Consider the following 21,899-nt stretch of genomic DNA (forward strand, 5'->3'; position numbering starts at 1 on the left):
CAGCATTTTCACGCCAAGGATCCCTTCATCGAGAACACCCCGAATTACTCGGAGACTAGCATCAATAACCCATCACCCGCATGGCCTCAAGGTCAGAACTCTATACACATAAACCCTCAACGAGGAAGCACAAAAATCATGAGACATCTCCAAAAGGAAAAGTGTCTCGAACAGTCGGAGACTGGCATCTCAAACTCAAAACGGGCATTACCCCAGGATCAAAATCTCCAAAGTCACAAGCCCTCAATAAGGCAATTTCAATCTCACGAGTAAGGGCCCCCGAGCCTAAGGAAACTCGATGACTCGGAGACTGTCGCCAATCGCCATTCATTTAAAAAATCGAGGCCATAAGACCCCGAGTGGGCAGACTCAGTTTAGTAAGACCTATTTAAGGCAACAACGGAAACTGTAATACCTCAAGCAAGGCATGAATCATACTTATACAAATTATCAACAAAACTGTAAGACCTCAAGCAAGGCATGAATCATACTTTTACCAAGTATCAACAAAACTGTAAGACCTCAAGCAAGGCATGAATCATACTTGTACCAAGTATCAACAAAACTGTAAGACCTCAAGCAAGGCATGAATCATACTTGTACCAAGTACCAACAAAACTATTAGACCTCAAAAGGCATGAACATTTTGTAAGACCTTACTACAGGCATAAACTCAATCCCGAAGTTTAGGCTATAAGTCGCATTTGTAAGAATCCCGAAAGGTCATACCTTTAATATAGACGCCTAAACTACTACACTCGGGATCAAAAATGGCTCTGGCCAAACACAAATGACAACGGTCATACGACTGTACCAGTCAGATTAACGCGACTCGGGGACGCCCGACCATCACTACAAAATCATAGGTCATTACTTCTAATATACTTCGAAAAGAACCAGTTAAACAGGCTACCCTCGATAGGCAAAAGAGCTTCAACTATGTCAGCTCCAAATCACATGGCTTCGAGCTACTCATCCTATGAGATAATCCTTCTGAGGTGCTCGAACATCACCGCAAACGACTTGAAATCGAGGTTCTTCCCGAACCGACGATGGGTCAGGCAAAATCATTTCAAGAAAGACCTTAACGAGAGGAAAACAAATCTTACATATTCCTAAGGGCAAAAGCGTAAGCGCCATTGTTGCTAGCCTAACGAACCTCAAGGCCACACACTAAAAGGTCACATCGACCAAAAGCGTAAGAGCTACTGTCGCCACTTGAAATTTTAAAGCTTGAGGGTTAAAATGATCTCGAGTTGTAACCCGATTCGGAAACCAGATCAAAAATAGTTAACTATATATGCCTAAGGGAAAAACATAAAAGCCATCGTCGCCAGTTTCATGAGCCTCAGGGCCACACACATAAAAGTTCACTAAGACCCAAGGTGTAAGAGCCATTGTCGCTAGCCCACGCAAAAAAAGAACTTGAGGGTCAATTGTGCTCGAGTAGAAACCCGACTCGGAGACTGAACCCAAAATAGTTTAAATACAAATTCCCAAGGGCAAGGCGTAAGATTCGTTGTCGCTCGCCTATGCAGACACACACGCTTGAGGGTCTAATGAGCTCGAGCTGAATCCCGAATCGGAGACTGAGCCCGAGATAGTTGAGCAAAAGCATAAGAGCTCTAACGCCAGCTTATACTAAAGGCCGCATCGATCGAGCACGTAAGAGACTCGGTCCTGCCTAATAAGCCTTGGAGCCATATCACGAATCTAAGGATTCTCACCTTCTCTTAAACCAGTCCACCTAGTCAGAAGCAAAGCTGAAAGGGGTACATAAGAAATAAAGCTTCAAGTTTTCTTTTATTTACATACATGAAAAAGCTCACTTTTTATCTACAAACGCGCTCTGAAAATATCACATACAAGATGGAAAAGTCTACACCCTGCCCCTGAGGGATACAACCTACCAACCTCATCTTCACTCTCCTCGGTATCAGACAGAAGTGACCGAGAATCACACTCGTCCGCCCTCACACACACCAACTCTTTCGGGAGAACAAAACCCCTGACACCGATCTCCTCGAGAACCTTTCTTCAAGATATGCAATGAGCATAATTTTTGATCCTCTCTTCATGATCAAGCTCTTCAACTCGGCTTGGGCATCAGTAGCATCCTTCAAATAAACCACCATCTCCTGATCAGCCTTAGCCCAGCTCAGTGCAGCTTCAGTCTGAGCATTAATGATCTTAGCCCTATCCTTCGAAAGTTCAGATTCGAGCTTCGTGATCATATCCGCTTGAACTGAAGCGTTATCACGAGCTAAGCAGAGTTGGACCTCGAAGGCAAGAACTTTAGCCAAGGCATCCTTCTCCTCTAAAGCTTGAATCTGCACCTGAGCTCTTAGCTTGCCACAGTTATTCCTGACTCGGTCGGCTTCACCCCTAAGGCACTCCAGGGCCTCTATCTTTTTTTGCAGCTGGCATAGACGAAGAGTTAACTTGAGAAGTTAAAATGCAAAATGCATACCCGCCCGAGATGAGAAGTTACCTGCTTCATCAAATAGCTCTCGTAATTCGAGCTCCGGTATGCCTCATATCGCTAGTGTGTCAACTCAACTTCCTTCTCCTCGCAAAGGAGTCCAAGGGACCTACCCTCATTTAGAGCTTTCCGGAGCCTAGCCCCATGGTGGAGCAGCTCAGTTCTAAGCCTGTCAAAGGCCTGCAAAATAAAAACTCGATAAGGAGGGGAAGACTCTAGATTCTGACGGCATGTGCCAAAAGCTCACCCCTGATAATCTAGTCCCCTTTGACCTGGAATAATCAATCCCGATCGAAGCATGATCACTCGGAGAAACCTCCTCTCTAAAACCGAAGTCTTCAGGTACTGCAGGCTCGGACGATATTTTCTCCTCACAGACTCAGCCCCGTTTCGCCCTGTTGTGAGCGTCATCGCATTGCAAATGCATATCCCGTCTATTATCGTCACCCTTTAGATCGAAAGCTGGTAGCCCCTCCCCTTCTCCGGAGGAGCACAACCTCTCTCTTGGAAACCCTCTAATACCTAACGACAAGATTACTATATGAAAAGGGACCTCCCAAATGTACGAGGGACAAGATAAAAGCAGCATGCACACATACTGTGATATATTTCTTCCTATTTGCCTAGGGATACGGCTCGCCACCTATGCTCGTCGCAAGTCAAATGGGTCGCCAGCTTCCGAACCCATCCAGGTAGATCAGTAACTTCGCTCGGCGCCCATGAAATTCTACAGAAAATAAGGAAACATGATTACTAAACTAACTTCCGCCATGAGCAAGGCTGAGAAAGCACGAGGCGCTTCACTCACGCATATAATTCCATTCCTTGGGGAATGGCATGAGTTCCACGGGGATAACGTCAGTCGTCTGGACCCAGACGAACCGACTAATCCACTCTCGATCTCTATCTTCCCCATCATCAACAACAAAGGGCGTGGACGAACGACATCGCAAGGTTAGTAGACCTCGATGTTGAAAGGGCCGGTACATCCTAACAAGGTGATCGAGCGTGAATTCAAGCCCCACCTTCTCCGCAAAGAACCTCATCACCAGCACTATTTGCCAAAATGACGGATGTATCTGCACCAAAGTAACTGGATACTTTAAATAGAAATCGAGCACGACCCTATCAAGGGGGCCTAATACGAAAGGGTACAAGTACATGTTCAAAAATCCATTGGCAAGGTCTGTGATACCCTCATCCGGGGGAAGCTCCTGCAACGCTACTCCCTCGCCCCATCCGCAGTCTCTCCTCACTAGCTCTAGGTGCTCCTCTCTTATCGAAGACATAATCTTAAAATAAACTCCCATGGATCCTGAGCACTAGGAGTGGAACTCTCCCCTCTCTGTTGGGCAGACCTTGAAGCAGTAGTCATGGCTATGGTGGAACTAGCAAATTGAAGTAGAAACCTACACAAACGCTTTGGTGCTAAGGTAACGAAGGACTCGATACCAGAACGGAAGGATAGCTATCTAAGATAATGGGATATCCCAAGAAGCGGGAGCAACCCCATATATATGTGGGGAAACAACAGCAGTCCGCCTACCCATGTTAGGCCCCAGGAGGCCAACGACTTTGATACGGGTTTCGAGGTGGTACCCGACCTCGAGGACCTCTATCGAAAAGAAGTAAGGCTTCAAAAAGCCAACCATGTCATTTCCAGCCTCGAGGTGGTACCCGACCTCGAGGTTTCCTCTCAAGGAGAAAAGTAAGCACTTCGAGCTCCGTTCATGAGGGCTCAACCTCAGGAAATCGCCTATATATGGGTAACCCCTCCTTAAGGACCTACCTACAATGCCTTAAAAGGTCATCTAGATCAAGTTCAAAGTAAATATCCAAGTGCCTGAAGTTGACCTTCTTCACTTAGAGACCACTCTCAAAATTTCGAGGTTTGATGCTCTATCTCCACTAGACTCGAGGGTACCAATGACTCGAGTCTATCGAACCGTCTAAGGCTTGGCCCTATGAATAACGGTGAGCTCGGAAAGAAGCCATTTCTATCAGCCAAATATCGGAAAGGATGCTCGCACCGAGTTAAACAGTGACGATCGTCAAATAGAGGTAAACATTCAGAATCCCCGCAAATGCATAAGAATATACAAGAATATGGCAAGTATCAAAGGCAGAAGTCAAGAAAATATCTTTATATTCATAAACATTTGTTTACAACGACCCTCAAGGGATCCTTACATATGATTACAAAAGCCCACAAGGGATCCTTACACAAAAACGAAGAAACAAAGGGGTGCACACCTATAGTAAAATCCTAAGGATCTGGTATACCCTCGAAGGTTCATCTCCGGTAGCAGCACCTCCGAGCGCTGCCTCCTCGAGCTCGCATCCTCGAAGGCAACTCCTTCGATCACCACCTCTTCTAGGTTCCCAGCTCGATCCCTCGGAATAACATCACCGAAGGAGAAGATGAAGAAGAGGATAGGGGGAGGATGCAGAAGAGGTAGAAAAAAGAGACATAACCCGCCGAAGCCAAAGGTTGAAGATTCGGCAGGCCCCAGCCTCAACGGCCGATTGTGCCATTTTATCCCTTGGGAGAAAAAACCCAATGGATGAAGTGCCACACCAGGATAGGGTAAGAGAGTGAGCAGTGGTATATAGTCCGAATACTCTCCGAGCAACAGTGTAGAGTCCAAATGCCCTTTTAAATCGGAGGGCGCCAGTCGCCCCGTACCATCATCTCAAGCCAATGAGGACAGTAGTAGCAGGCGTAACAATAACAACAGCAACGACAAGATAGCATGATCTCGTTTGGCAAAGGGAAAATCAGGCGGGAGGCCGTTACACAGCCAATAGGAATGCTATCAAATAGCCTTAAAGCTGTGAACTCCAAACATGGTGATCAACAATAGAGAAAGATGGCGAGAAGAAAGGGATGAATGAACAAAGGAATGCAATTGGATAGAAAAATAATGCCAGAATACCCCCATTTATAGGAGATAATGACATGGTCATCAATGCCTTTGGAAGACTGACCAGCAAGCGCAATTGTTGCGTTCTTGAAGAACTAAATCGATGGTGGTACTGTCACTTTGAATAATGTGAATCAACAGTGCATTGAATGGGGTCAAAAAGACAAGTCCATGAGATGTCCCACTTATCGTGAAAATTCACACCATAGATTGAATCATCGACATGACGTTGTCACAGGAAGCTCGGGGAGTCGGGTATCACAATCATTTCCCATCGCTTCATTCTAGGAAATACGGAGACTATCTATATGCAGCGAAATTAGAGGGTCTAATTTCTTGCTATTAAGTCATTTCAGAAGAACACCTCGAGGCCTCAAGGACGCGAAATTGCTACCGAGTTCCCTCCTTCGAAGCACGTCAAGGTCCGACCTGAAGAAAATGTTGATCGAGGATAGAGTAAAACAGGGGATTCCCTAGGCACGTAGCTAAGTCTGAAAAAGCTGGTCTGCCCGAAGTCTGTATCAAGGTGTCGCGTCTAGCCGTCCCATCTCCATACCTTTACAATTAATACATTTTGTACTATGTTGGATTCCCCTACTATATAAAGGGATCCTCATCACTTTGTAAAGGGCTGATGTTGCTCCAACTATTCTACACGAAATATAACAAGGCTCTCTCTTTTCTCTCTAACATATTTTCCCGACGCTATTGCTTATTATTCTCATATTTGTTCTTCATTTATTGCCTATTATTGGTCATATAGAGCCTCCCTTGATCATATACTAACTGTTAGCCCTTCCCTGATTACCCCCGATAGCTCGAGCCCGAGCCTAGCCATCGACCTCGAGGCCCTTTATCGGTCAGTCTGAGGCCCGAATAACTAGCCCCTCGATTTGATTATAACTCTACTTTAGTTCGTATTTTGCCATTAGGCTTCATACATCTAACATCAACTGCTTTAACAACTAGCATAAAAATAGATCATGTATTTTTAGAGTCCCATTAACAAATTTGATTGTTATTACCATTTTCACGGTAAAAACCTTGAATCCATATTCTCTGTGGATGATAAACCTAAGGAAGAAACTTTATTCTCTCTCGATATCTATGAAGATCAAGGCAATGATCACTACCAAATTTCAGAACCAGGGATCGAAGCCCGAGAGGAGATCAACGCTCCCGTAGTCGTTCCTCAAGTAGAACTCAAAGTCTATTCATCCAAATGGGATAAACCAACTCGAGTTATTGCTTTCATCGACACTGGAGCTAGTTTCTCACTCATAAATACTGTTGTTCTCCCTGAAGGTCAATGGGTGCCGCACTTTAAGGATTTTAACATTGCATCAAATGGAATCATGACTACCACCGTCATTACAAAGCATCCGGTCACAATTGAGTTCTTTCTGGGATTGAAGTACAGAACCAAGTTGATAGGGTCTGATGTACCATGAAAAGATCTTATTGTTGGATTCGACATTTACAGACAACTTAGAGATTAACTCCATATCAAAGCTAACAGGATAGCTTTTAAGAAGCATTTCAAACCTTATTCTGAGATTCCAAGGCTATTCCAAATCACCAACGATGAACAAATCAAAGAGATTGAGCAAAATCTCATTGAGAATTCATGTGCTGAATCCCACAAGGACTTCATGAAGAAAGGGAAAATCTTGTTACGTAAAAACGAAGAGTTTTTAACAAGCTCCCTTTCAAGAAGAATGAAAACATCAATCCAACAAAAGTCAGTCATTCGGGCATGAATCCAGATCATCTTCAGCTTGCAAAGAAAGAATGTGAAGAACTCTTTGAATTTGATCTAATAGAGCCACCGAATTCACAATGGACATGCAAAGCATTTTATGTTAACAAAAGAGCTGAGCAGACAAGAGGAAAACTCAGGTTAGTTATTAACTACCAGCCACTTAACCACTTCCTCCAAGATGATAAATTACCTATCCCAAATAAACTCACTCTTTTCTCCTACTTAGCCAAGGCCAAATATTTTTTCAAGTTTGATCTAAAATCTAGATTTTGGCAATTGCGAATCCACCCTGAAGAAAGACCCAAAACGGGATTTGGCATCCTCGATCATCACTTTCAATGGAAAGTCATGCCCTTCGGATTAAAAACTGCACCCCTTTTATTCCAAAAATCCATGATAAAAATATTCCAACCCATCCTATATACCTCTTTAGTTTACATTAATGACATCCTGTTATTTAGTGATATATTAAAAGAACATGTCAACTTGCTTCGTCAATTTGAGGCATTGGTAACATAGTACGGGATCATGCTTTCAGAAAAAAAAAAGATGGTTCTTGCTCAAAAGGAGATCGATTTTCTTAGAATGCATTTTGTCCAAGGTGAATACAGTCTAGGACCACATATATGTCAGGAATTACTCAAATTTCTGAATACCAACCTCATAACAAAGCAGATCCAACAGTTCTTGGGTATAATAAATTATGTAAGAGATTTCATCCCAAATATCTCTACATACATTTCACCGCTCATAGAAATGCTCAAGAAAAATGCTCCATCACGAGGAGCAAAATAGGATGAAGCAGTCAGAAAAATAAAGGAGATATCTAAAAATGTCAAGTCCCTCTACATCCCTTCATATGGTAAGAAGATACTGCAAACTGATGCTAGCAATGAATATTGGAGTGTCGTTATATTTAAAGAAAAAGATTGCCAGAGAAAAATATGCGGATATGCCAGCGGAAAGTTCAAAAAAGCTGAGCAGCATTATCACTCCACTTTCAAGAAAATTCTTGCAGTAAAGAATGGAATCAACAAATTCAATTTTTTCCTGACACATACAGATCTTCTGATAGAAATGGATATGAAGGCCTTCCCAAAGATGATCCAGATGAATGCAAATTATTCAGAATCCTCATATTCTCAGATGGGCTCAGTAGTTCTCTCTATATAAGTTTCAAGTCAAGCACCTGAAAGGAAAGGATAATATTCTCACAGATTTTCTGTCTCGACCGGAAGAATTCTCAAAGAGATTTTCCCCAGCTAAAATGATGTCAAAGCAAAAGTTAATCAGCCACATCTTCATGTTTTCAAATGTTCCAGGAACAAGTTCATTGAAACTAAAGGATCATCCACCGAAGTTTTTCAACCTCGTAGATCCCTTTGATCCATCAATTTTAATGGAAAGAAGAACTTATCATGAGCTCCATGTTTTCTAACATGGAGGATCCATCCTTAAGCCTTATGGAGTCAATCCAGAATATCCATTCTGCCATATATTCATAGCACAAGCCAAGGATTTTCCACAGGAACTATTATGATTTTTCTAGTACCTATGCCATCAGTATTATATTTTCATGGAATTCAAATGAAACGTCTTCAAGGATTTTGATAACATTGAACCAACACTTAAAGTATTTTTACTATGGTTCAATCCCAGAAGATATTGGATAAAATGTTTAAACGATGCCTACACAGCCAAGGTATTCATGTTCCATAGGCCAGTGAAGATTATTAATGGAAAAGTCCATTCTCAAGCAGAGGCATCATTCTGGTAGAAATTTTCCGTGTCCATTTTATCCATGGAAGAAGAATATAGCGAGGTACAGAGAATCCTTTTTCAGCAAAATAGGTGAATTCCGAGAGAGATATGGCCAAAATAATGGGCAAGCTGGAATTATACCAACACTCATCCGCACCGGGAAAGGGTCCGGGAAGCAAAAAAAGAATATCAAACACCATACAAGGTCATCTGAGAAAAGATCACTCAAGACATCCAGATTAAGGCTGCGGATTACCTCTCTCAATCCAAAGGAGAAGGAACATAGCGAAGAAGGTCCATCAAGTTACAGGTGTTACTACACAAGGTCTTTGAAAATATGCCTAGATGACAAACCCATAAAATCAATGGAAGATAATTATCTAAATCCCTGCTAATCCCACCATAATCCTACATTACCTACTAAAAATCATCTACCCATGTCAAGACAAATTTTCACATCTTTCCATACTATCTGGTCCCCACTTCCACATGTTTCCACATGCTTCCACATGTTTAATAACATGTGACACCCTACTTTCACATGTGATCACATGCTCCCGCATACTTTCACATGCTACACCATGTATATTTCACCTCATCACATGTTTTCAGGAGCTTTCTAGTAGGTTTGCCTATGGTCCTTCACATGCCAAAAGGGACCCACTTGCAGATAGGTTTGCCATGAAAGATAGGTTTATTTTAATGCAAGTTTGTCTTGTAATAACCTCCTAGTCCTGTATAAAGGAGGTAATGTAGTAGTTGTAAGATCATCTTGTAACCTTTGTAAATCCTTTGTGATATATTACATATGAGTGTTTCTAAATTTCCCTCTTATTCTTTATTTCAAATAGATGGAAAGGCCGGTCCATGTATGAAAATAGAGTAAGAATACTCTAAGAAAGTTAGCTTATTGTAGTACAAAAGTTTTCTGATTTATAAACAGCTAAAGTTGGCTATAGTACAAAAGTTTTCTGAGTTGTGTAGCTTGACAAGCTGTCCTTTATAGGTTGTTGAAGCTAGCCCTTTTGTAGGAAAACATTTGCAACTATAAGCAAATTAACTGTTTGTGCAGCTTGGCAATCCGTCCCTTATGGGTTGTTGAAGCCAGCCCCTTTGTAGGGAAACTTTCGTATCTATAATTTAGCTTGCTTTCTTGGAGTCTCTTGCTCTGTTCTTTATACTGTGGTATCCAGGCTTCTAGTGCCTATCTTTGTAGTACTCATATCTAGTTATACTATTTTAAAGTACGCCATTTGGGTGTCTCACAAGGAGATCTATTTGCAATAACCTTCGGAAATTTCAACTAATGCAAACAATCCATCCACCATTTTGGGTTACTTTAACCCTGGCTGAATCCTGATATCTCATCCTTCCCTTAAACTACACCTGTTAGCCCCCATAGGGCATAACTAAAATGGGTGAGGCCATGTCATGCCCTGAACCTGGGGAGGCATGGCCGGCACTCGGTGTCGTACTCAGCCCGAGCGTACAACTCTGTAACTGTTGATTGTGGAGGGATACCCTCAACTTAGGCCGATGAGGCCATATTCTGAATCATCTGAAAATAACATCTCTCATATGTGGGGTAAACATACCCAAAAGCTCATATATATATATATATATGGAGTCTGACGAGGTCGCCATGAACATCTACTGATATACAAATTATACGAGATTATCTACAAACCTCTAGAGATAACTAAAATATACCATGGTCGGGACAGGGTCTCGACTGTCGCGCCCCCTTTTTCTCGCGAAATCAGGTTTATGACATTTGGGAGACAACTCGTTCCCTTTCGGGAATTGGGTTTTGAATTGAAGAGTCGCCACATAATGATTAAAGTGAATTAGGACACTAGGAGGGGTTTGTTTTGAGCAACCAGAGATTAGGTAAGGGCTTGAAATTATCCTAAGAGGAAGGAGTTAGGCACCCCTCAGGATCTACTAGTGTGGTTCCCGGCCAAACTATTGTTGTGACTTAAGTGCAAATAACACATAGGCAAATAAAGGCTTCAAATAAGAGGGGATTTTCACGTAATGGTTACAAATAAAAATGTAAACGAGGTAATGTTATTATATAAAAAAGTAAGGTAAAGAATAAAATAGGATTATTTAATAATAAAAGGGTGCAAGATGAGAGAAAAAAGAAAACGACGTGATCACACCAAATCGCTCGTTCCATAAAGTGACACTTTTCGTCGTTACATAACGAAGTATTTAAACGATACGATTCAACAAAATTTAAATAACAATCAAAATAAATATTATATTTAAAGTAATAATACAATACAATACAATACAAACACGTCCAAACAAGCTATTAAAATCGCAATATTAGAATACCACTTATAAATCACAATAGTATAATGCAACTTATAAATCGTGAATGCGACTTATAAATCGCATGCTACTTCACATTAATTGCTTTAAAAGTTGGCATTGCCTCCGGTCGCCGGCGGTTGCCATAATCGGAAAATTCACATTTAAAAATTCTTCTATATTGTCTTTTCTTATTCTGGTTGATGTCTTTTTTTAGTATTATGGATTTGAGAACTCCATAGATAACCATATTGGTTATGAATTCGAGATCAAAATATCCGCCGCCGTGGATGAGTGGTGGACGTGGCAGTGGCGGTCGGAGCATGCATCCTAATGTAACCCTATCTTTCAACAGAGAAATCATCAGCAGAGGCGTTCAGCATCATATCAGTAGCAGTATTTTCAGAACCAGCAAACATAGCTAACGGAAGGCAAAGTTCCTTCACTCATTTTTTTTCTTCCTTTTTGATGAAATTATAGATTTTTTATCAATTCATAAATTTTATTAATGATTGGAGGAAAACATGCCTTTATAGAAGAATTATACCAAAAAGTAGAAGACATACAAAACAAAATTCACGTAAGTAAGAAAAAGGAATTAAAAAGAGTTGATTTTCTTAAAAGAAATAGTTTAAAAAGATTTAAAAGAAACAAAGAAAACAAAGGAAAGGGGGGGGGGTCCTAGGTTTATTAATAATATGGATCACCCCACACAACATCCGGTAATCACTCCTCAGTGAGGGGCTACACGTGATGTTATCGCATGGTCATCATATCCATATCTACCCTTCCCACCCTGTTAAGGTATTAAAGTGCGGAATGGTCTCGTTTACTTATTGCATTCTATTACCCGCCCCAATCCTATCAGCCCCGGAGGCACTTGGGACTACTAATCCTAAAGGGAGGAGGTATTGGGATTACTTATAGTTTCAAAAGTTAAAATACTAAGGCGACAAACAAAACACATATAGCAAGTTTGAGGAAGCATATAAACAAATAAAAGGGCTCAAACAGACCTCCTTTAAACCAAAGAAAACACATAATGTAGCATGACTTGCATGTATTGTTTAGGGTCTGATTAAAACATAAAAGGTTGAGGCAGACTGATTTATTACATAGTTCAGATAAGAAGCCCGAATCAGGCCTGCCTGCTGGTTGTAGTATATAAAATCTGATTCAGTTTATAAACTTTCACCCTATGGCTTGCCTAAGTGTTAGACGAAGACCCTATAGGCATGATATCTACTGATTCTAGAAACAATGAAGTAAACATGAATACATACTGATTTAAGAAAAAATCATCTGTTATTAAAGAAAGGCAAGTTTTAGCAAAAGAGCATGCGTCACTATTACTGGTTTTAGACTTATAAGCAAGTGAAGCGGTTCAGATTCGATTAAAGCTCCTATAGGCATGCTTTCTATGTGTTGTCGATTTTGGACACTTTTATAAACATAGTAAAAAATGCAGAAATCGTATAGGCATTGCATCTAGATGCTGAATTTCGTTTATGAACATGATATCTAATTGCGGTTTATTATTTAAGACCTATAAACATGTTTGCCTAATGAGGAATGCATATGCAAGGTTCAGAAAGAACCTATATGCAGGATATCTATATGATATGCAGACATTCAGAAATAACCTATAAGCATGGTATCTATATGGGAATGCAAGATTCCTATAGACATGGTATCTATACATGAGAATGCAGAAATTCTTAGAGACATGGTATCTATATGAGAATGCATGATTCCTATAGACATGGTGGTTATATGAGAATGCAAGAATTCATAAACTCCTATAGGCAGGTTATCTACCCCTTTTTGCATACATAGGTACCCCTCCCTTTTCACTAGCCATCCCCTAGAGTCTTATTACAAAGTTATTACCGCCCAGAAAGAGTAAAGTAAAGAAAAAAAATACAATTAGAAAAAGTACAACCAAGGATAGCCTAATTCAGACTTCCTGTCTGAAGTATGAAGTAAACCAACTCCAAGAGATCTTATTTCAAAGCCTTTCTACCACTTGGATGTGTCAGAGTTCCCTAAAAGTTTCATAAGAACTCCGGGCAGTGCTTACACCCAAATGTATCACCAGATTAAGCCATAGTGTAGTGTGGAAGGGCCAACCCTCAGGTGTCCAAGTTCAGAGGGAACTCAAGGTCCCAAGGCAAGGCCCACAAGAGGGGGGCAGAACATAAGAACTAAGAGGGAGTGCAAGTGTGAAAGTAGTTTTTGAAAGGGGAAAGGGAAAAGGGGAATAACTTAAAATAAGTACACATAATGGTGAAGGAGAATGGGGGAATTTGCAAGAGCAAAAGAAAAGCAGACTGATGGGCACACCCAGCAATGGGAGATGCTGGCACACCCTCCAGCCTGTTTGCTTAGAGGTTAAGACCCCATTGGTTCAAACTTAATTCATGGGAAACAACTCACATTGCCATGCCTTAAGTCACAACTCTCAAACACATAGGGGTAATGGGGATAGGGAGCAAGGATTCACAGCAGAAACAGTAGAGTATACATATATATAAAAGTTGTAAATGAACACATAGTGATGATGCTGAAGCTTAAATTAGGACATATCAGTTTCAAAGAAACAAATAGAGAAAATGCAGTAGTCTTGTAAAAGCCACAATGCAGACAAGAAGAGAGAATACTATTATGTGTAAGTAAGAGTTCAGAAGGATTGTGAAAGTGTCTTATTGTTTGTGAAGAGGGTCGTGCCTTTTATAGTGTGAAATCAGGCAGAAATAAGGTAAAAAAATAGTTGAGGAACTAATTGTCAATCAATTACACAAGACTCCCTTTAATTAAGGGATTCAGATTCAAAATGGGTAAAAACCTTTTAAGGAAAAAAATTGAATAAACACTTTGTGCAAAGCATGCAATTAGGGGCAAGTACATAAAAGGTTATTTAAGGACAAGGTTTTGAAAGACACGGTTTGTGCAAATAAGGTAAGCAAATCAATTAACAAGCAGTAAATCAAAAGGGTCTGAGATTTTGCATGAATGAACTGAGTCAGAAAAGATGAAGAAGGGTTTTAACTTAGGCCAAGTCACAGAGAAAAATCAGCAAACAATGGAAAGAAATCAATCAAGCCATATTCAGAAGGAAGTTTGAACTAATTGCAAATTTGAAAACCATTTTAGAGGGAAACTCATCATATATAAGGAGCATACGAGCATGTTAAGCATGAAAAAGACTATGGTATCATTGTAAAATTAGTAGAAGATCCAGTGCAGAAGAGTTTAGCAAGAGCTGGAATCATATGAAGAACAAATGTTTTGAAACTCATTTCAGAGATTCAAAATAGGTTCAGAGGTCTCAGAAAGAACTAAAACCTCTACCATGTTCCTCTCAGCAACTGAAACTCGTGAGAAACATGATAGAAAAGTAACATGCAGAGCATAGCGGAAGAATTAAAAGAAAATAGAGTAGAAGAAGCTAACATGAAAAGTAATGGAAAAGACTTATAAGATAAGTAGCAGAAACATGCTGAAAATTTTTTAGAAGAAACTTAAACAGAACTTAGTAGAAGGAAAATAGTAAAACACTAAAAATACAGTAGAGAAATATAGTAGGAGAAACATACCAGAACATGGTGGAAAAAAGTACCAGAACACAGCAAAAAAGCATACGAGAATATAGTATAGGAAAACACAGTAGGAGATACATACAAGAACAGGATATAGAAAACACAATAGAAGAAGCATACAAGAACATGATATAGAAACACAGTAAACGAAGCATACAAGAACGTGGTAGAAGAAAAATATAAGAACATAGTAGAGGCAGATGCACACAAAAGAAAAAAGAAAGAAAGTCAGCGAAACACTTAAACATTTTTCCAGAAAACCCTAGATCGGAAAAGAAATGGTTCTGAAAGTAATTTTGAAAGAAAAGCCAGAGAAATTGTTTGAAACTTAGGGAAAGCATAGATACACAACAGATCTAAAAGAATCGGAGAAAACCTTGAAGGGTTAGGGTTTCAGAGGAACCCCAGTAGTGAGAAAGGCTTTGAAAAGTCACTGATCTGAGTCGGAGAGGTCAAAATCAGGCTCGAACAACCATGGTACGCTGGAATAAGGTCGGAGATGGCCATGGGACCTCTAATCGATAGAGGTCTAGGTAAAATCCTTCAAGGTTGGGCCTTGAATCTTCAGAAATCAGGCACGTGGGAGTCATATGAGGTCGGTGTAGGACTCTCATAGCCTTGGAAGCCATAGATTCCAGTGGCTTGCAGGGCGGAGATGGTATGAGGCGGCTAGGGTTTGAGAAGTTTCGAGAGTGTTTGAGAGAGTGAAGGGTTTAGAGGCGGCTGGTAGGTGGAAATGATTAGGGATGGGGGGTGTTGGTGAATTAAAAAAGGTAAGGTTGAAATGTGGTTGTTGATCATTTTTAACAACGGCCTGGTTAAAAGGGGGGCCGGGCGGGTAATTCAAACGAGCTGTGGGTCAGGTAATTTTAGGAGTTGGGCTGGGGTTCAATTGGGTTTAATTGGGGTAGAATTTGGACTACAATTAAAATAAAATCTGGCTAGATTTTAAATAGCCATGTTTTCTCATTTATTTTATAAAAATAGCAAATTAAATTCTGGAAATAAATTAAAAGTAATAAAATGATTTATAATATATAATTATCAATTAAAAACGCTGGACTTAATTTTTATAAATATAAATGCAATCAAATCATAAATGAGGCTAATATCGCAATTACATGCAGTTGAGCTTTAAAAATACTAAATAAATTTGTAAAAACATGCAAAAATTATCTAAGCTGTAGTTTAGCATAAATATGAGAATTCAACAAGTGAATCACCAAAAATGATAATTTTGGACACTTATTGGATTTTTCTTTGTAAAATAAGGCAATAAAATTGATTTTAAAAGCCTTTAAAATGAAGGAAAAATAATAAAAATATTTGTAAATACTTATATATGCATACATATGCTATTTTGAAAGTATTTTGCATATGAAATATACAGGGAAAATTGGGTATCAACAGTTGCCCCTTTTTACCCAGGAAGGATGAAAGAGTTGTCGAGTAAAGATATGATGGCCGATTTTGACCGAACAAAATGGTTTGAAGAGGTTGACCATGATCTAGTTCCTGAGCTGCCTACATATCCCTGGTCTTACAGAAATCAGGCCATATGTAGTTCAGGATCCATCGGCGGAATATGCCGATGGAGATTTTTCAAGACGGACGCGATATTTGGGTTAGGATGGATGGTTAAAGTCCAACCGGGCTGCGGGAACTGGAGCGGGATTTCTCCTGTTGAGACGGTCGTTGCTCGCCAGGTTACCTGCTAATAAGCATTACAAGTGTATATTGTGCGGAAATTTAAACGTGATGCAAGTTCCCATCGGACCATGAATGTTGTCTTTAGACGGTTAGGATGATGTCCTCAGACCATGACGTCCTGGGCCATGAAGCATATAATAAGGGATCCGCATGCCATGAAATGATGCTCTCGGGCTATGAGAATGATACCTCCGAACTATGACGCCTTTGAATAATGATAGGCAAAATATAAAAGGGGTCTTCAGGCCATGGCATGGCGTTTTTGGGCTATGAAAATGGTGCCTCCGAACAATAACGCCTTTTGATAGATTGGCGATCTTTCAGCCCATGAGATGCAGAAGGTGGCGGTCATTCAGCCGATGCAAGATGTAAATGAAGTGGTGATATTTCAGCCGATGCAAGTTGTAAATAAAGTGGCGATATTTCAGCCATGCAAGATGTAAATGAAGTGGCGATCTTTCAGCCGATGCAAGATGTAGATGAAGTAGCGATCTTTCAGCCGATGCAAGATGTAAATGAAGTGGCAATCTTTCAGCCACGCAGAATGTAAATAAAGTGGCGATATTTCAGCCATGCAAGATGTAGATGAAGTGGCGATCTTTCAGCCATGTAGAATGTAAATAAAGTGGCGATCTTTCAGCCATGCAGATGGAGACAGAGCTTAGTCCCGGAAGGCAGAATGGTAGCCTTATGCAATGCAGGGAATGTAGATGGAGATAGAGCTTAGTCTCGGAAGGCGGAATGGTAGCCTTATGCAATGTAGAGAATGCAGATGGAGACAGAGCTTAGTCTCGGAAGGCATAATGGTAGCCTTATGCAATGCAAGATGCGGATGGAGGTAGAGCTTAACCTCGGAATGCAGAATGGTAGCCTTATGCAAGAAATAAAAGGCAGGTCGTAGTAGAGTTTTCTTAGCTGATATCTGATTTCGATATTGTGTGCGTATAGCAACTGTGAATAGGTGATGGTTCTGAGAGTTATATTCCTGATCAGTATGAGTGTATAGTATATTCGATGATTTTCCAACTCAGGTGCCTGCATCCAAAGAAAAATCATGACTTTTGTGAAGGGGAAAGGTTAGTTCATATCCCCGCTGACTTTGCTTGACCTGCTCGGCTCTGTTTCAGTGATACTGTGCATATAATTGGGGTAGCGTTGCTAAACAAAGAAATTTTGGTAACAGACGTGCATGATTTAGTAAAAATATAACATAAATACATACTCGAGAATAGTTTTCTTTAGATGAACCGACGACTCCGATGTGGTTCAAGACATTGGAACTTTCTTGCTCCGGAATTTTGAGGATCCTCCTCAAAATTCTGCCCCAGTTTATAGGGTTGTTGTTTCTAACGGTTGCTTGCGGTGACTGGCTGAAATTACTTCGGAATTTTGAGGGTCCTCCTCAAAATTCTGCCCCAATTTTCAATTGTGGGGGGGGGAGGGGAGGGGGGGAATGAAAATTTTATTGACTTGTGACCGAACCCATAGGGCTGCCTACGTATCCCCTCTTAAACGAGAATCAGGTCAGGCATAGTTCAAATTACATCATAAAAGAAAGCATAAAGGTTACACATAGTATCGTTTGACTACGTCTAAATTGATTGGCTTTGGCCAAACTTCTCCGTCCATTTCTGCAAGTATGAGGGCTCCTCCTGTCAAAACTCGGTGAACCATGTACGGACCCTGCCAGTTGGGAGAGAATTTCCATTTGGCTTCATCTTGATGCAAAAAAAAATTCTTTAACACTAGCTGCCCCGGTGTGAATTGGCTCGGCTTGACTCTTTTGTTGAAGGCTCTGGACATTCTGTTCTGATAGAGCTGACCATGGAAAACTACATTCATTCTCTTTCCATCTATAAGAGCTAGCTTCTCGTAATGACTTTTCACCCATTATGCGTCGTCCAGCTCTGCTTCCTGTATGATCCTTAAGGAAGGAATTTCCACCTTGGCAGGAATGACTGCCTCTGTACCGTAAACCAGCATATAGGGGGTTGCCCCAGTTGATGTGCGGACTGTGGTGCAGTACCCCAATAAAGCAAATGATAACTTCACGTGCCACTGTTTATGCTTCTCTATCATTTTCCTCAATATCTTCTTGATATTCTTATTGGCGGCTTCTACGGCTCCGTTTATCTGAGGTCTGTAGGTTGTATAATTCTTGTGTTTGATCTTGAAGGTTTAACACATGGCTTTCATCAGGTCACTGTTGGGGTTGGAACAATTATCAGTGACAATTGACTCCGGGATCTCGAACTGGCAAACGATACGGTCGCGGACGAAATCTACCACGACTTTCTTAGTCACTACTCTGTAAGATGCTGCTTCAACCCATTTGGTGAAATAATCAATTGCTACTAGGATAAACCTGTTCCTGTTTGATGCGGCAGGTTTGATTGGTCCGATAACATCCATTTCCCAGGCGGCGAACGGCCATGGAGAGCTTGTTGCATTAAGCTCATTTGGAGGCACCTTTATCATATCTACGTGTATCTGGCAGCGGTGCCACTTTCGGACATACTGGATGCAGTCTATTTCCATAGTCATCCCAATGTAACCAGCTTGGAGTATTTTTTTGCTAAGACAAAACCATTCATATGTGGATCGCAGGTCCCTGCATGAATATCCTCTAATAGCCTGGATGCTTCCTTTGTGTCGACACACCTTAGTAATCCCAAATTAGGAGTCCTCCTGTACAGGATTCCTCCGCTGTGAAAGAAATTGTTGGATAACCTCCAAAGCATGTGCTTCTGAGTAACGTTTGCGAGTTCTGGGTATTCTTCTTTTGCCAAGTATTCCTTGATATCATGAAACCAAGGCTTTTCGTCTGCTTCTTCTTCCATATGAGCACAGCAAGCTAGCTGATCATGGATCTTTACCAGAATGGGATCAATGAAATTCTTGTCTGGATGCTGTATTATGGATGAAATGGTAGCCAGTGCATTGACGAATTCATTCTGGACCCTGGGAACATGATGGAATTCTGTCTTTGTGAACCTCTTTCTAACTCCTATATATGATGCAGACAAGGGAGTATCTTGGAGTTCTTGGTCGCCCATTCTTCTCGGACCTGATGTATAAGCAAGTCCGAATCTTCAATTACTAGCAACTCTTGAATGTTCATGTCAATGGCCATCTGGAGCTCTAAGGTGCAGGCTTCACACTCGACCATATTGTTGGTGTAGGGGAACTTGAGTTTGGCAGACACTAGATAATGCTGACCGGTTTCTAATACTAGGACCGCTCATATGCCAACTCCTTTGAAATTTGCTGCTCTATTGAAAAACATTATCCAACTATCATAGGACTCTACAATATCTTCTCCTATGAATGATACCTCTTCATCAGGAAAATATGTTTTTTGGGGTTCGTATTCTCCGTCCATGGGATTTTCAGCAAGGTGATCTGCTAGTGCCTGTCCTTTGATTGCTTTCTGAGTCACGTAGACAATGTCAAATTCTGTCAACAGGATTTGCCACTTGGCCAGCTTTCCAGTGGGCATGGGCTTCTGAAAGATGTACTTCAAAGGATCCATCCTTGATATGAGATATGTGGTATAGGCACAGAAATAGTGCCTCAGCTTCTGCGCCACCCAAGTCAAAGCACCATAGGTGTGCTCTAACAAAGAATATCGGGCCTCGTATGGGGTGAACTTCTTACTGAGGTAATAGATGTCCTGCTCCTTCCTCTCCATTTCATCATGCTGCTCCAGAACACAACCGAATGCTCCATCCAATACTGCGAGGTAGAGCAATAAAGGTCTACATGGCTCGGGCGGGATCAAAACCGGTGGTGTCGACAGGTACTCCTTTATTCGGTCGAAGGCCTTTTGGCAGTCATCGGTCCATTTGGTAGCGGCATCCTTCTTCAACAACTTAAATATTGGCTCACAGATAACTGTAGATTGTACTATGAACCGGCTGATATAGTTAAGTCTCCCCAAGAAACTCATTACGTCCTTCTTGTTCTTTAGCGGTGGCAATTCTTGAATAGCTTTGACCTTTGATGGATCCAGTTCTATTCCTCGGCGACTTACGATGAACCCAAGTAGGTTTTCGGCAGGAACCCCAAATGCGCACTTCGCGGGATTTAGTTTTAGGTTGTACCTTCTCAGTCTATTGAAGAACTTCCTCAAATCTTCCATGTGATTAGTGGCTTTCTTGGACTTGATGATAACATCGTCTACATATACTTCGATCTCCTTGTGTATCATATCGTGGAAAATGGTGGTCATGGCCCTCATGTAGGTGGCCCCAATATTCTTTAATCCAAATGACATCATCTTGTAACAGTACATCCCCCACGGCATAATGAAAGACAATTTATCAGCATCTTCTTCATCCATCCAGATCTGATGATAACCAGCAAAACAATCTACAAATGACCGCAACTCATGCTTGGCGCAATTTTCGATCATGATGTGTATGTTCGGCAAGGGGAAGTCGTCTTTTGGACTGGCCCGATTGAGATCCCGGTAGTCGACACAGACTCTGACCTTCCCGTCCTTCTTTTCTACTGGCACAATGTTAGCTAACCATGTTGGGTATTCTACTACCCTGAGAACCTTGGCTTTGACTTGCTTAGTGATTTCTTCCTTGATTTTCAGATTCATGTCATGCTTAAACTTTCTGAGCTTTTGCTTTACCGGCAGACATGTTGGATCAGTTGGCAGTTTATCAGCCACAATAGATGTACTCAGACCAGTCATGTCATCATACGACCAAGCGAATATGTTTTCATATTCCCTTAGAAACTATGTGTATTCCTTCTTTTCGGATGGCGATAAGTGGACACTGATTCCCGTTTCTTTGATGTTCTCTGCATCTCGCAGGTTAACAATCTCAGTCTCGTCTAGGTTGTTCTTAGGTCTGTTCTCAAAATTCTCTACTTCTTTAACAATCTCTTTTGGTATGTCATCTTCCTCTGAATCTATGTTTGTTTGTTGCGTTGTCTTGTTGCGTGTCACAGTCATTGGTTCATCAAGACAAGTAATAGTAATGTTGTATAAGTAAAGTAATGAGAGAAAATAATAAGAGTAAGATTTATAGGGAAAATCGAAATGCTTTGATAAATTCCATAACTCTTTTGAACATTGAAGATCTTATTGCGAAATTTAAAATGCGGAAGGAAAGTCAACTAGTAAAAATAAAAGATAGTGCATGATGCTTGTTCAGCCTTGCTACCCCGAGGCTTTCCGGGTTCTGGTGGTTCTAATGGTCCATTTATTGAGGCATGCTCCTCTGCTTACTGCCTGTATGGAAGGGCCTTGTGAAGTAAAATGACGATGTGAGAGTGCACGAACTAACCTTTGGGGAGGGGGATAATAAAACTAAAGTAGAAACAAA

At 40.9% G+C, this 21,899-nt stretch overlaps 1 protein-coding gene across 1 annotated transcript; it reads right to left on the reverse strand.

Moving 5' to 3' along the window:
• Positions 1 to 8,411: 8,411 nt before the first annotated feature.
• Positions 8,412 to 19,613, reverse strand: LOC138883089 (uncharacterized). The gene is made up of 2 exons (XM_070163749.1): positions 19,252 to 19,613; positions 8,412 to 8,430 (listed from the first exon to the last, which is right to left on the reverse strand). Exons 1-2 carry the CDS (start codon positions 19,611 to 19,613, stop codon positions 8,412 to 8,414), a joined length of 381 nt encoding a protein of 126 aa, XP_070019850.1.
• Positions 19,614 to 21,899: the final 2,286 nt, after the last annotated feature.

The sequence above is a fragment of the Nicotiana sylvestris genome, chromosome 12 (genome assembly GCF_000393655.2).
Source record: "Nicotiana sylvestris chromosome 12, ASM39365v2, whole genome shotgun sequence".
Classification (NCBI taxonomy): domain Eukaryota; kingdom Viridiplantae; phylum Streptophyta; class Magnoliopsida; order Solanales; family Solanaceae; genus Nicotiana; species Nicotiana sylvestris.